At 44.0% G+C, this 14311-nt stretch overlaps 1 protein-coding gene across 7 annotated transcripts in view; it reads right to left on the minus strand.

Moving 5' to 3' along the window:
- The window catches only part of LOC118369468 (LIM domain-binding protein 1), a 48554-nt gene extending 36206 nt beyond the window's left edge, over positions 1–12348 (minus strand). For 5 of the 7 annotated variants that reach the window (XM_035753864.2, XM_035753868.2, XM_035753865.2 and 2 more), the window contains exons 1-2: positions 12190–12348; positions 4911–5012 (exon numbers count right to left, since the gene is read on the minus strand). In XM_035753864.2, the coding sequence (XP_035609757.2) occupies positions 4911–4938 (28 nt within the window). In that variant the 5' untranslated portion in view covers positions 4939–5012; positions 12190–12348. Of the gene's footprint in view, positions 1–4910; positions 5013–5118; positions 5144–10328; positions 10387–12189 lie in introns of those variants that run through there. The other 2 variants (XM_035753863.2, XM_035753862.2) reach the window with 2 other exon arrangements.
- Positions 12349–14311: the final 1963 nt, after the last annotated feature.

The raw sequence follows: 14311 nt of genomic DNA on the forward strand, positions 1-14311 counted from the left end.
AATGGCCTCACTGAAGAGTTCAGTGACTTTCAACGTGGCACCGCCATAGGAGGCAACCTTTCCAACAAGTCATATTTCTGCCCTGCTCGACCTGCATCGGTCAACTGTAAGTGCTGTTAGCGCTTAAAAATAGTCTGTCCTCAGTTGCAACACTTACTACTAGGTTCAAAACGGCCTCTGGAAGCAACGTCAGCACAAGAACTGTTCGCCCGGAGCGTCATGAAAAGGATTTCCATGGTCAAGCAGCCGCACACAAGCCTAAGATCACCATGAGCAATGCCAAGCGTCGGCTAGTGTGGTGTAAAGCTCGCCACCGCCGGACTCTGGAGCAGTGGAAACGCATTCTCTGCAGTGATGAATCACGCTTCACCATCTGCCAGTCCGACGGACGAATCTGGGTTTGGCGGATGCCAGGAGAACGCTACCTGCCCCAATGCATAGTGCTGACTGTAAAGTTTGGTGGAGGAATAATGGTCTGGGGCTGTTTTTCATGGTTCAGGCTAGGCCCCTTAGTTCCGGTGAAGGAAATCTAAATGCTACAGTATACAATGACATTCTAGACGATTCTGTGCCTCCAACTTTGCGGCAACAGCTTGGGAAAGGCCCTTTCCTGTTTCAGCATACATAACAATGCCCTGTGCACAAAGCGAGGTCCATACAGAAATGGTTTGTCTAGATCGGTGTGGAAGAACTTGACTGACCTGCACAGAGCCCTGACCTCAATCCCATCAAACGTCATTGGATGAATTGGAAAGCCAGGCCTAATCGCCCAACATCAGTGTCTGACCTCATTAATGCTTTTGTGGATGAATGGAAGCAAGTCCCCGCAGCAATGTTCCATCATCTAGCGGAAAGCCTTCCCAGAAGAGTGGAGGCTACTTTTGCAGCAAAGGGGGGGACAACACCATATTAATTCCCATGATTTTGGAATGAGATGTTAGATGAGCAGGTGTCCACATACTTTTGGCAATATAGTGCATTTTAGAAATCATGACACGCATGAAACGGATGCTTTGGCGTCCTCTTGTGATCGTCCTGAATATCTACTTACTGTGCTCTGCTTCATCAAACCATTCTAGATCATATCAGAATGCTCAATATAACTTAGTTGTATTCAACTGGAATGCTGATGGAATTTACAACCTTGAAGGCCCTATGGAAAACTCACAGTGAAGCTCAGACGGCCCAGGTTCAAACCCAGACAGACCGCGCTGAAAAGGGGGCCCACTGTAGTCTCATTCACAAGTCTAACCTTTACCCTAGAAGCCTGACGCATGTGTCTTGTAAAAGGTTAGGCAGAGCTGATGATGGACGTCACTGTGTGCTTCACTGGCCAACAGGCTTTCAGCAAAACACATCTCGGGGATGAGTATTAGTATGGCGTCCAATCTAAAAGGTTTTGTAATGCGAATCGAAAATGTATCATTTGTTATTGGGATTAGTGTTTGTTATTGATATTTCAGGTTAGTCCTTGTTTGTCGACTTTCTTCCGATTGGTGCCTATTGATCATGACCCTGCTGTAAGATGACAACATGTCCCCTCCAATAGCTGTTAATGATCATTGAATTAAAGATGATTTGTCCGTTCATTAATGACATTTGAATTCACTTCCTGAAGGGATGGACGTTGACTCCCACGCCCTGGTAGGCATCACGCTTGTTCTGAATAGAGTGATTCGGACTTGTACTTGCAAATGAAAACGGACCCTGATAAAGATACTGAGATAAGTGATTGAGGTGAACTGTACAAAAAGTCACTGACAATTTCTCTCGACAAGCAAAGACCATATGTACACACTTCTCTCTCTCATACACACGCAATCACACACACACACACACACACCCCGTGAATCTATCTTTTAAACGTCTCCAGGTTTTAGGTCTCAGAGAAACAGCATAGTTGGAGTGTGTGTCCACTTTGTTTGTCCACTTATGGTGGAAAAGTAAAAAATGAAGAAGGGTAAGCGATGAAAAAAAGCGATTTAAGCTCAGACTTAGTTACCGTTATATAACCCCTTAGTTACATACAAACGGTTCTCAAAACACAAGCCCCGTCAGAATTGTCATAGCTGCTCACTGGTTGCGATAGCAACAAGGAGGCCAACAGAACGGCAAACAAAGCAAGTAGTTAGAAGCTGAAAGAGGGAGACAGTGGGGAAGAAAGAGTGAGAGCCTATATATCTACTCTGTCCCTTCTACTGAGTCTATATGGGGTAGCAGGGGTTGTTGAGGCCGGGCACAATCATGGGCATGCCGAGTGACCGTCCCCGCACGCACAAACATGATCCACTGAGATGGAATTTAAAAGCACAGCAAATAGTTGCTGTCTCTTTGCTTGTATTACTCACCATAGGCTGCCTCTCCTTCAGTGCTAAACCACATACCTCACTGGCTAATTATAAAATAAAGCTATGCAATGCTTGAAGGATGTTGTTGTTCATCTTTTTGTGCTCTTCTTCTCACCTATTCGTCACAACGAAGCTTTCTCTGAACACTGGAAGGATTGTGTTCCACTGAGTGACTTTGTTTACCTGCCATCTAATTTTCAACCATGTAGAAAACCCCATTTCTCATTCCTCCTCTCCTCTCCCCAGTCAGTGGCTCGTGCCAACTTTCCTCTGTTCTCCTCTCTCCTTGCACATCGAAAGCTGTCTGTATCCCTTTCTCTTCTCTCTGCATCCCCCCCTCTCTCCTCTGCATCTCACCTCTCCTCTCTGTATCCCCCCCTCTTCTCTCTGCATCCCCCCTCTCTCCTCTGTATCCCACCCTCTCCTCTGTATCCCACCCTCTCCTCATCCCCCTCTCCTTCCTCTGTATCCCATCCCTCTTCTGTATCCCATTCTTTCTGTATCCCACCCTCTCCTCTGTATCCCACCCTCTCCTCTGTATCCCAGGCTCTCCTCTGTATCCCACCCTCCCCCTGTCTCCCATCTTAGTTCTGTATCCCCCTTTTCCCTTCACATCAAGGAGGCTCTCCACTGTATTCTGCATGAGCTCTGCCATCCCCTCTCTCCACTGTATCCCCGAGAGAGACAACAGGGAGTGAGTCCACTGTAAGAGAGGAGAGTCTCTACAGGAAGAGACTCTCCACTGTATCCCCCTTCATGTCTACATCCCATCTCTCCACTGTATCCCCCCTCTTCTCTACATCCCTCTCTCCACTGTATCCCCCTCTTCTTTACATCCCCTCTCCTCTCTGTATCCCCCCTGATTCTCTCTACATCTGTCCTCTGTATCCCCCCCTCAGACTCTCTACATCCCCTCTCTCCACTGTATCCCCTCTTCTCTCTACATCCCCTCTCCTCTCTGTATCCCCCCTCTTCTCTCTACATCCCCTCTCTCCACTGTATCCCCCCTCTTCTCTCTACATCCCTCTCCTCTCTGTATCCCCCTCTTCTCTCTACATCCTCTCCTCTCTGTATCCCCCCCTCTTCTCTCTACATCCCTCTCCTCTCTGTATCCCCCTCTTCTCTCTACATCCCCTCCCTCTCTGTATCCCCATCAGTCTCAACATCCCCTCTCCTCTCTGTATCCCCCTCTTTCTCTCTGTATCCCCCTGAGTTCTCTCTACATCCCTCTCCTCTCTGTATCCCCCCTTCCTCTCTGTATCCCCCTCTCCTCTCTGTATCCCCCTCTCCTCTCTGTATCCCCCTCTCCTCTCTGTATCCCCCCTCTCCTCTCTGTATCCCCCCTCCTCTCTGTATCCCCCTCTCCTCTGTATCCCACCCTCTTGTTCTGTATCCCAGCCCTTCCTCTCTGTATCCCCCTCTCCTCTCTGCATCCCCCCCCTCTCCCCTCCCTCTCCTCTCTACAATCTGTACCTCTCATCATCCCTGGGGGACTGCATTCTTTCTGACGGGAGGGGACGGTGAAAATGGGAGAGTGGTATCAGTCAGCAGAGGCAGTACCAATCTATCGGGGAAAGAGTGGATCGGTTCACTCCCCCTGTCTGCCATCTTAGTTCTGCGTCAAGTCCTTTTCCCTTCAATCAAGGAGGCAGACCATGTGACATTCTGCATGAGCTGGTGCCACCGATGGCGAAGGAGAGTGAGAAAGCGAGAGAGACAACAGGGAGTGAGTGGGAGAGGTAAAGAGAGGAGAGTGGTAGAGGAAGAGACATGAGAGGGGAAAGATACCATCAAACCTGTGTGTGCATGTGCGAGAGAGGGTGCGAAGGGGGTGTAATTTAGCACACGTGCGTTCTATTTTTACCAGGCTGTGACTACCTCCACCACGATAGAGCAGTGAGATCTGTCTTGCAGTACTTACAGATCAGACTCTCACGGACTGTTAGGATGTAGTCATGTCAGTGTTCCACAGCACAGCCCACACTCAGAGCCAAATACACACACACACACACACACACACACACACACACACACACACACACACACACACACACACACAGGGGGAGGATCCATCAGTGCAACATCAAACAGGAATGTAAACAAACTAGCTTTCAAACAGGACCACTGAGTTACTGTGTGTCCCCTCTTAATCCCTTTCTCTCTCTCTCTCTCTCTCACTTTCTTTCCCTCAGTCTCTCCTCCTCGACCCACCCCCACCTCCCTCCATAAGGAACCTGATTGTTCTGTGGGCGCAGGAGCGCTTCACTGGCCTAAACTTGTCCCAGCAAGAAAACATTGCTCCCAAGCTGTTTACAATCTGTACCTCATTCAACATGGGGGAAAGCCACATATGTGTACAGATGTGAGTTAGTAACAGCTAGTAAGTTGTTGTGAGATACAGTATAAAGTACCCTGAATATTGACTCAGTAAAAAAAAAAACTGTCCAGTTGGACTTTTTTTTAACAGTACATTCTAAACAAATATGTGGATACCATCAAACCTTTACAGCAGCAAAGACACGAGAGGTCACATGAGAGAGAGATAGAGATGGGTGGACTTACCCGGGCAAGCGCAGCCTCCAACAGACATCTTCTCACATGTTGTAGGTCTCTGCTCTGCTGGAAACAGCTGCCTTCAGTCCTCCCTCCGTACGCATGGACACACTGGACACGTGCAAAGAGAAAGAAACAAGGAGAAGAGTGTGAAAAAAAAAAAGGTGTAGAACAACAGGGAATATAATGAAACAAAACTGGATCGGAACTCCCTCACTTTCTCTCGCTCTCTGAGAATCAGGAAGTAGGAAATAAGAGTGCACTGGTTGGTTCATTAATATGCAAATTGCAACACTGGTGGGCGGAGAAAGACATGAGAGAGAAGGAGACAAACCATAGGTCTCTTGAAATGGCTTATTGTGGCAAACGTATCAGTGCTTGTACAGAGCAACAACATGATTATACAGGGCAAACGTATCAGTGCTTGTACAGAGCAACAACATGATTATACAGGGCAAACGTATCAGTGCTTGTACAGAGCAACATGATTATACAGGGCAAACGTATCAGTGCTTGTACAGAGCAACAACATGATTATACAGGGCAAACGTATCAGTGCTTGTACAGAGCAACAACATGATTATACAGGGCAAACGTATCAGTGCTTGTACAGAGCAACAACATGATTATACAGGGCAAACGTATCAGTGCTTGTACAGAGCAACAACATGATTATACAGGGCAAACGTATCAGTGCTTGTACAGAGCAACAACATGATTATACAGGGCAAACGTATCAGTGCTTGTACAGAGCAACAACATGATTATACAGGGCAAACGTATCAGTGCTTGTACAGAGCAACAACATGATTATACAGGGCAAACGTATCAGTGCTTGTACAGAGCAACAACATGATTATACAGGGCAAACGTATCAGTGCTTGTACAGAGCAACAACATGATTATACAGGGCAAACGTATCAGTGCTTGTACAGAGCAACAACATGATTATACAGGGCAAACGTATCAGTGCTTGTACAGAGCAACAACATGATGATACAGGGCAAACGTATCAGTGCTTGTACAGAGCAACAACATGATTATACAGGGCAAACGTATCAGTGCTTGTACAGAGCAACAACATGATTATACAGGGCAAACGTATCAGTGCTTGTACAGAGCAACAACATGATGATACAGGGCAAACGTATCAGTGCTTGTACAGAGCAACAACATGATGATACAGGGCAAACGTATCAGTGCTTGTACAGAGCAACAACATGATTATACAGGGCAAACGTATCAGTGCTTGTACAGAGCAACAACATGATGATACAGGGCAAACGTATCAGTGCTTGTGCAGAGCAACAACATGATTATACAGGGCAAACGTATCAGTGCTTGTACAGAGCAACAACATGATTATACAGGGCAAACGTATCAGTGCTTGTACAGAGCAACAACATGATGATACAGGGCAAACGTATCAGTGCTTGTACAGAGCAACAACATGATGATACAGGGCAAACGTATCAGTGCTTGTACAGAGCAACAACATGATGATACAGGGCAAACGTATCAGTGCTTGTGCAGAGCAACAACATGACTATACAGGGCAAACGTATCAGTGCTTGTACAGAGCAACAACATGACTATACAGGGCAAACGTATCAGTGCTTGTGCAGAGCAACAACATGATTATACAGGGCAAACGTATCAGTGCTTGTACAGAGCAACAACATGATTATACAGGGCAGACGTATCAGTGCTTGTACAGAGCAACAACATGATGATACAGGGCAAACGTATCAGTGCTTGTACAGAGCAACAACATGATGATACAGGGCAAACGTATCAGTGCTTGTGCAGAGCAACAACATGACTATACAGGGCAACAGACGGGGGAAATCTCCTGTTTTTTGTTCTATATGTATGATGTCACGCAGAGGCTATGTGCTTTGCAAACATTGATCAGCCAGTGCCGGCTCTCGTATTTTAATTGGTGGCCTTGATGTGCAGTTCATTGATTTGAGTGTCCATTTGTAATGTTCATTCGTGTAAATAGGAATAACCTCAAAAACACTCCCTCTCACTCTCTCCCTTGTCCTCCCTCTTTTTTTTGTTGCATCCGTGTGTAGAACAGCAGTGTTAATCACTACAGTCAGCATCGATTAAAAATGCAAAAGCCCTCCTGGAGCACTGCGACACTGGAGACCAAGGGAGACACACAGGCACACACAGTGGGAGAAGCTATAAGAGGACGGACTCATTGTAACGTCTGGAATGGAATCAATGGACCGGAGGCAAACGTGTGGTTTCCATATTTTTGGGATGTGTTTAATACAGGTCCATTAATTCCATTCCAGCCTTTACAATGAGCCCGTCCTCCTATAGCTCTTCCGACCAGCCTCCTCTGACACACACACACACACAAACACACATGCACACTACCGTTCAAAAGTTGAGTAACTTAGAACTGTCCTTGTTTTTGAAAGAAAAGAAGAAGAAAAAAACTCATACAACGCTGTGTTCTACTCCCTTCACAGAACAGCGCAAATGGGCTCTAACCAGAATAGAAAGAGGAGCAGGAGGCCCCGGTGCACAACTGAGGAAGAGGACAAGTACATGAGTGTGCTGATGCTGATGCTCCAGATACTCAACTAGTCTAAAGAAAGACCCGTTTTATTGCTTCCTTAAATCAGACCAACAGTTTTCAGCTGTGCTAACATAATTGCAAAAGGGTTTTCTAATGATCAATTAGCCTTTTAAAACTAGCTAATTGGATTAGCGAACACAACGTGCCATTGGAACACAGGAGTGAGTAATGGTCATTGATAATGGGCCTCTGTACACCTATGTAGATATTCCATTTTAAAAAATCTGCCGTTTCCACCTACAAATAGCAATTTACAACATTAACCATGTCTACACTGTATTTCTGATCAATTTGATGTTACTTTAAAAATTGACAAAACAAAATCAGTTATCTTTCAAAAACAAGGCCATTTCTAAGTGACCCCAAACTTTTTAACGGTAGTGTATACAGTTGAAGTTGGAAGTTTACATACACCGTAGCCAAATACATTTACACTCAGTTTTTCACAATTCCTGACATTTAATCCTAGTAAAAATTCCATCTTAGGTCAGTATGGATCACCACTTTATTTTAAGAATGTGAAATGTCAGAATATTAGTAGAGAGTGATTTATTTCAGCTTTTATTTCATTCATCACATTCCCAGTGGGTCAGAAGTTGACATACATTCAATTAGTATTTGGTAGCATTGCCTTTAAATTGTTTAACTTGGGTCAAACGTTTTGGCTAGAATTCCACAAGCTTCCCCCAATAAGTTGGGTGAATTTTGGCCCATTCCCCCTGATAGAGCTGGTGTAACCGAGTAGCATTAATAATAATAGGCCTCCTTCCTCGCACACATGTTCTATCAAGGCTTTGTGATGGCCACTCCAATACCTTGACTTTGTTGTCCTTAAGCCATTTTGCCACAACTTTGGAAGTATGCTTGGGGTCATTGTCCATTTGGAAGATCCATTTGCAACCAAGCTTTAACTTCCTGACTGATGTCTTGAGATGTTGCTTCAATGTATCCACATAATTTTTTTTCCTCATGATGCCATCGATTTTGTGAAGTGCACCAGTCCTGCAGCATGCACCCTCACAACATGATGCTTCCACCCCCGTGCTTCACGGTTGGGATGGTGTTCTTCAGCTTGCACGCCTCCCCCTTTTTCCTCCAAACATAACGATGGTCGTTATGCCCAAACAGTTCTATTTTTGTTTCATCAGACCACAGGACATTTCTCCAAAAACTATCTTTGTTCCCATGTGCAGTTGCTAACTGTAGTCTGGCTTTTTTATGGTGGTTTTGGAGTAGTGGCTTCTTCCTTCCTGAGCGGTATGACGCTGCGTGGTTCCATGGTGTTTATACTTCTGTACTATTGTTTGTACAGATGAATGTGGTACCTTCAGGCGTTTGGAAATTGCTCCTAAGGATGAACCAGACTTGTGGAGGTCTACAATTTTTTTTCTGAGGTCTTGGCTGATTTCATTTGATTTTCCCATGATGTCAAGCAAAGAGGCACTTAGTTTGAAGGTAGGCCTTGAAATACATCCACAAGTACACCTCCAATTGACTCAAATTAGCCTATCAGAAATTTCTAAAGCCATGACATAATTTTCTGGAATTTTCCAAGCTGTTTAAAGGCACAGTCAACTTAGTGTATTGTAAACTTCTGACCCACTTGAATTATAAGTCACATAATCTGTCTATAAACAGTTGTTGGAAAAAATACTTCTGTCATGCACAAAGTAGATGTCCTAACCGGCTTGCCAAAACATGAGTTTGTTGACAAGAAATTTGTGGAGTGGTTGAAAAGCGAGTTTTAATGACTCCAAACTAAGTGTATGTAAACGTCCGACTTGAACTGTATGTATATATATAAATAAAAATTAATTAATAACACACACACACACCAGGTCGCAGTTATAAATGAGAACTTGTTCTCAACGAGCTTACCTGGTGAAATAAAGGCGAAATAAAAAATAGAAAATGCACACACACGCTAGCGCTCTCGTCTCTTTAGCCTCCCCTCTCCATCAAGCATGTCTGCTCTCGAAACCCAATATTCTTACAGTCCACCACACACACGTGCACAGACAGACAAACAGACACACACTCCTCTGAGCCCCATGTCTACTCTTCCTTCGCTCCACTACATCATATCTTAGGGACATCAAGAATGGTGAGGAGAGGATATTAACACACACACACACACACACTCTCGCAGTGACACACACATATACACACAGTAGGAGTGGGGCTCCTCTTCACAAAGCTACAGCTCTTTGTTATCCGTCAGTCAGGATGAATGCGTTGAGTAAAAACACAACAACCATTTTTACAAAAACGTCAAGTGGGACACGACATTCTCTACAAACTATCAAGCGCCGTGTCGATGACCGAGCCATCAGAGCTGAATGTCATACATGCTGTTAAGACACATTTCCGAGGAACTATCGCCACCCTCCCTGAGGCATTTTTACTGTCAGTCCTCACATCTCTCTACTCTGTTTCCTCTCTCTCTCTCTCTCTCTCCCCTTCTCTCTCAGTCTAGCCAGACCAAAACAGAATTCTCAGCTGGCAGTAGAACTCTTGTTTTTGAAATGGCGAACTGAGAACAAAGGCAGATATGAGTATTTTCACACACACACACACACACACACACACACACACACACACACACACACACACACACACACACACACACACACACTGTGTCTGTATGTGTGTTTTTGTTTGCATGTACAGTACAGTACGTCTGTGTGTCTGTCTCCACTGCAGCTCTGGAGAAATGGCTCCTGTTTATATACCAGGTAGGCTTTAAGCCTAGAGATATACACTTCACCACTGACTGCACAAACAGGCAATGTTGATCACACTGGCGCTCACACTCACACACTGTCACTCACCCTCCGAAAGCAGCTTCTCCGAAAACAAAGATGGTGTCGCTCTGTCTTTCTCTGTCATAAGGCATGCAGCAACAGCACAACAGTAATGTCAGAGGAGGAGTCAAGCACAAACACAACTGAATGAGAGGCATCACACCTCATCACAGAGGCATCACACCTCATCACAGAGGCATCACACAACATGTGAAGAACATGTTGACCTCTGGAGGTAAACAAACACTCATTATGAACATTACATTTTACACACACAAAATAAGGACTTTGGCATAGTCTAGCCTGAGGGGCATGACATCCATCTCCCAGTACATCTCGGGTGAGGTCAAAAAAACAACAACAAAAAAACACGAAAAAAAAATCTTTACCTCTCCTCTTTGTCGGTCTGTCGACTTGGCACCTCACTACACAAACAGGCACATGTACACACACGCCATCCATGCTTACCTTTCCCCCCTTTTGTCTCCTCCAGTCTTCTGTCCTTGGCTGGCTGTAGAAACACCAGTCAGTTCACTATAACATCCACCAGGTCAACCGCAAAGAAAAATAGACCGCCAGAAAAAGAGAGAGAGAGCGAAACAGAGAGATGAAATGGATCCCGGAGATGATGAGGAGGGATGGAGACAGCTAGCTCTCCGATGGTATAAATATGACGCAGAGGCAGCAGCCAGAGTCACTTCTTTCCTCTCCTCTCCTCCACCCCATCCCTCCATACCCATGAGAGAGAGAGGGCACTGTATCCATGGCAACTACAGAGCAGCAGTAAGCGGTGGTTACTGAGCTCGCTGGGGCACAGCAGTGTTCTCTCCCAGCCCCCAGCCCCCCCCCACACACACACACACACTCTCCCTTTAATGAGCACGCTATCTCAGTCTGTTCCTGACATGCACACAGCCTGTGTGATTCCCTCTAGTCCTCCAGAGCAGCAGTGAATGTCCTAATGATGACAGACTACCACACTACAAGGGGACCGAATTTAGGGTCCCCCTCCCTCCATCTGCCCCTCTCAGCTTCTGAATAAGTTTTGGGGAGGTATGTAATCTCTGGAAAGAGGCTGGTCTTTGGCAATAATGCAATGCCATGTCGTACCTCAAGCCACCACCAAAATGGCTTTTTTTTATTTTTTTTTATGTATCAATTGATGATGAGAAGGTGAAGGTTTTCAAGGGTCCAAAAAGTTGTGCAAAAGAACAAAACAAAAAAAAGAGACCCAGGGCAGAGGGACAAGTTAGAATTTTGGGCCTGTTCTGGTCCTGGGTCCAGTATTCGGGTTAGTGTACCATGAGGGTCCAAAATTCAAGTTGTCCCTCCGGTCCAAGTCAGGTTGAGTTGTCAATTGTCATGGATCAGGTCTATGTTGTAGAGCTGATATATTCGAGTGGACCCCTCCGAACCTGACCACAGCTTTGTATGGCTTACATATTGTAGGGCAAATTAGCTGAATAACGTTTCATTTGTCACTCAGGTCCGATCTGGTCGGGTCTTTTTTTTAATCATTCGGTTCGAGTAGAATATCCACAGCTCCAGTTCATGTCAGGTACAACTTTTTGGACCAGTGAAGAATTAGATTAGGCTATAGGCCTAGTAGTAGCCTAGCCTACCTTAACCATGCCTACTGTTGTTGATGTAAGCAAATGAATGATTCTCACAAAACCACATTTATTACTGTTTTACTACAGTACTTCTAGTGATCACCATCATCATTATGAGCACACAAATTGTACTATCGGACAAGGTATCCCCTTTTCCTATTAGGCCTCTCTAGCTACACATACTTCATAAATATGTCTTTTTTTTTTTTTTACATAAGCTAAGCTTTGACGATCAATCACACAGTTGGCTACACTGATTCCATCCTAAAGCTTACCGTGTTGCTTGCCAGTCAAAACTGTTCGTGCATATACAGTACTATTACTTTTTGTTGTTCGTTTTGGTCTTCGGCAGGGTTTTTTTTCAGCTGTTCCAGCACACCAAAAATGTTCTTGAGGCAAGTCGAGTATCAGTTGCCGAAGTCTACGCCCCTTCGTCAGTGATTGGTCAACAGTACTACTCCTAACTAGAGTGGGAACATTAACTGTTTGTTGCCATTCAACGAGAGCTGACTAGTTTTCATGAAACATTTTTTGCACTTGAGAAAAACTACACCACTTAGTTTTTATTTAATCTTTATTTTATGTATATTCAGTACGAGTCAACAGTTTGGACACACCTACTCATTCAAGAGTTTTTATGTATTTTTTTTACTATTTTCTACATTATAGAATAACAGTGAAGACATCAAAACTGAAATAACACATATGGAATCATGAAGTAACCAAAAAAAGTGTTTCTATTTTTGATTTTTCAAAGTAGCCAGCCACCCTTTGTCTTGATGACAGCTTTGCACGCTCTCACATTCTCTCAACCAGCTTCACCTGGAATGCTTATCCAACAGTCTTGAAGGAGTTCTCACATATGCTGAGCACTTGTTGGTTGCTTTTCCTTCACTCTGCGGTCTGACTAATCCCAAACCATCTCAATAGGGTTGAGATCAGGTGATTGTGGAGGCCAGGTCATCTGATATAGCACTTTCCTTCTTGGTCAAATAGCCCTTACACAGCCTGGAGGTGTGTTTGGTCATTGTCCTGTTGAAAAACAAATGATAGTCCCACTAAGTGCAAACGGGGTGGGATGGCGTATCGCTGCAGAATGCTGTGGTAACCATGCTGGATAAGTGTACCTTGAATTCTAAAAAAAGCACAGATAGCGTCACCAGCAAAGCATCCCCACACCCTCACACCTCTTCCTCCATGCTTCACTGTGGTAACCACACATGCGGAGATCATCTGTTCACCTACTCTGCGTCTTACAAAGACACGGCGGTTGGAACCAAAAATCTCAGATTTGGACTCATCAAACCAAAGGAAGATTTACACCAGTCTAATATCCATTGCTCGTGTATCTTGGCCCAATCAAGTCTCTTCTGAATAATAGGAAATGTGAATTATGAGCGTTGAAATGATGTGACTTGAACTCAAAATGTAATATTCCTGTAAAGGACATGATAACATATCTTGGAATTAAAGTTTGCAAAGATCAAAAAGAAAAGGACAATTTAAATGTATCTCCTATTGTAGATAGGGGAGGCAGCGTAGCCTAGTGGTTAGAGCGTTGGACTAGTAACTGAAAGGTTGCAAGCTGACAAGGTACTGTCGTTCTGCCCCTGAACAAGGCTGTTCCTAGGCTGTCATTGAAAATTAGAATTTGTTCTTAACTGACTTGCCTAGTTAAATAAAGGTAAAATAAAATTGTAAAGAGATTTAACTCCTGGTTATTAAGAGATTGTAATTGTACCTTTATCCAAATCTGAAGGTTAGTCCAGATTAGTTTATACTTCCCTTGCCTTAGATGTTCCTTTGTCAGTAACTAAAATGGTTTATACAAAATCATTTAAATTGATATGAAGAATAAACCTAATTGTTTAAGAGAATAGGTTGTATATAACACCCGAGGTGAGTGAGTGTTGAATGCTCTAGATTTTAAAACCTCTAACAGAATCTTTAAGATCAAAGAGATCCAAAATGATCGAAGAAATAATGATTGCATTTGGAATATATTCCCTAATTTAATATTACAACAAGTTGGTGGTCTGGAATTCTTAGTCAAATGCAATTTTGATTTGGGTAAAATCACTATTAAACAGTCACTACAAAGATACAGTTGCCGGGAAAAAAACTCAGTTGCCGGAGAGAAAGGAAACCGATCAGGGATTTCACCATAAGGCCAATGGTGACTTTAAAACAGTTAGAGTGTAATGGCTGTCATAGGATCAAATGGAGGATTGATCAACAACATTCTAGTTCCACCACAATATTAACTTTATTGATAGAGTGAAAAGAATGAAGCCTGTTCAGAATACAAATATCCCAAAACATGCATTTTGTTTGCCAAGAAGGCACTAAAGTAAGTAATACTGCAAAAAAATTGGCAAAGCAATTAACATTTTGTCA

This window comes from Oncorhynchus keta, chromosome 36 (genome assembly GCF_023373465.1).
Source record: "Oncorhynchus keta strain PuntledgeMale-10-30-2019 chromosome 36, Oket_V2, whole genome shotgun sequence".
Taxonomy (NCBI): domain Eukaryota; kingdom Metazoa; phylum Chordata; class Actinopteri; order Salmoniformes; family Salmonidae; genus Oncorhynchus; species Oncorhynchus keta.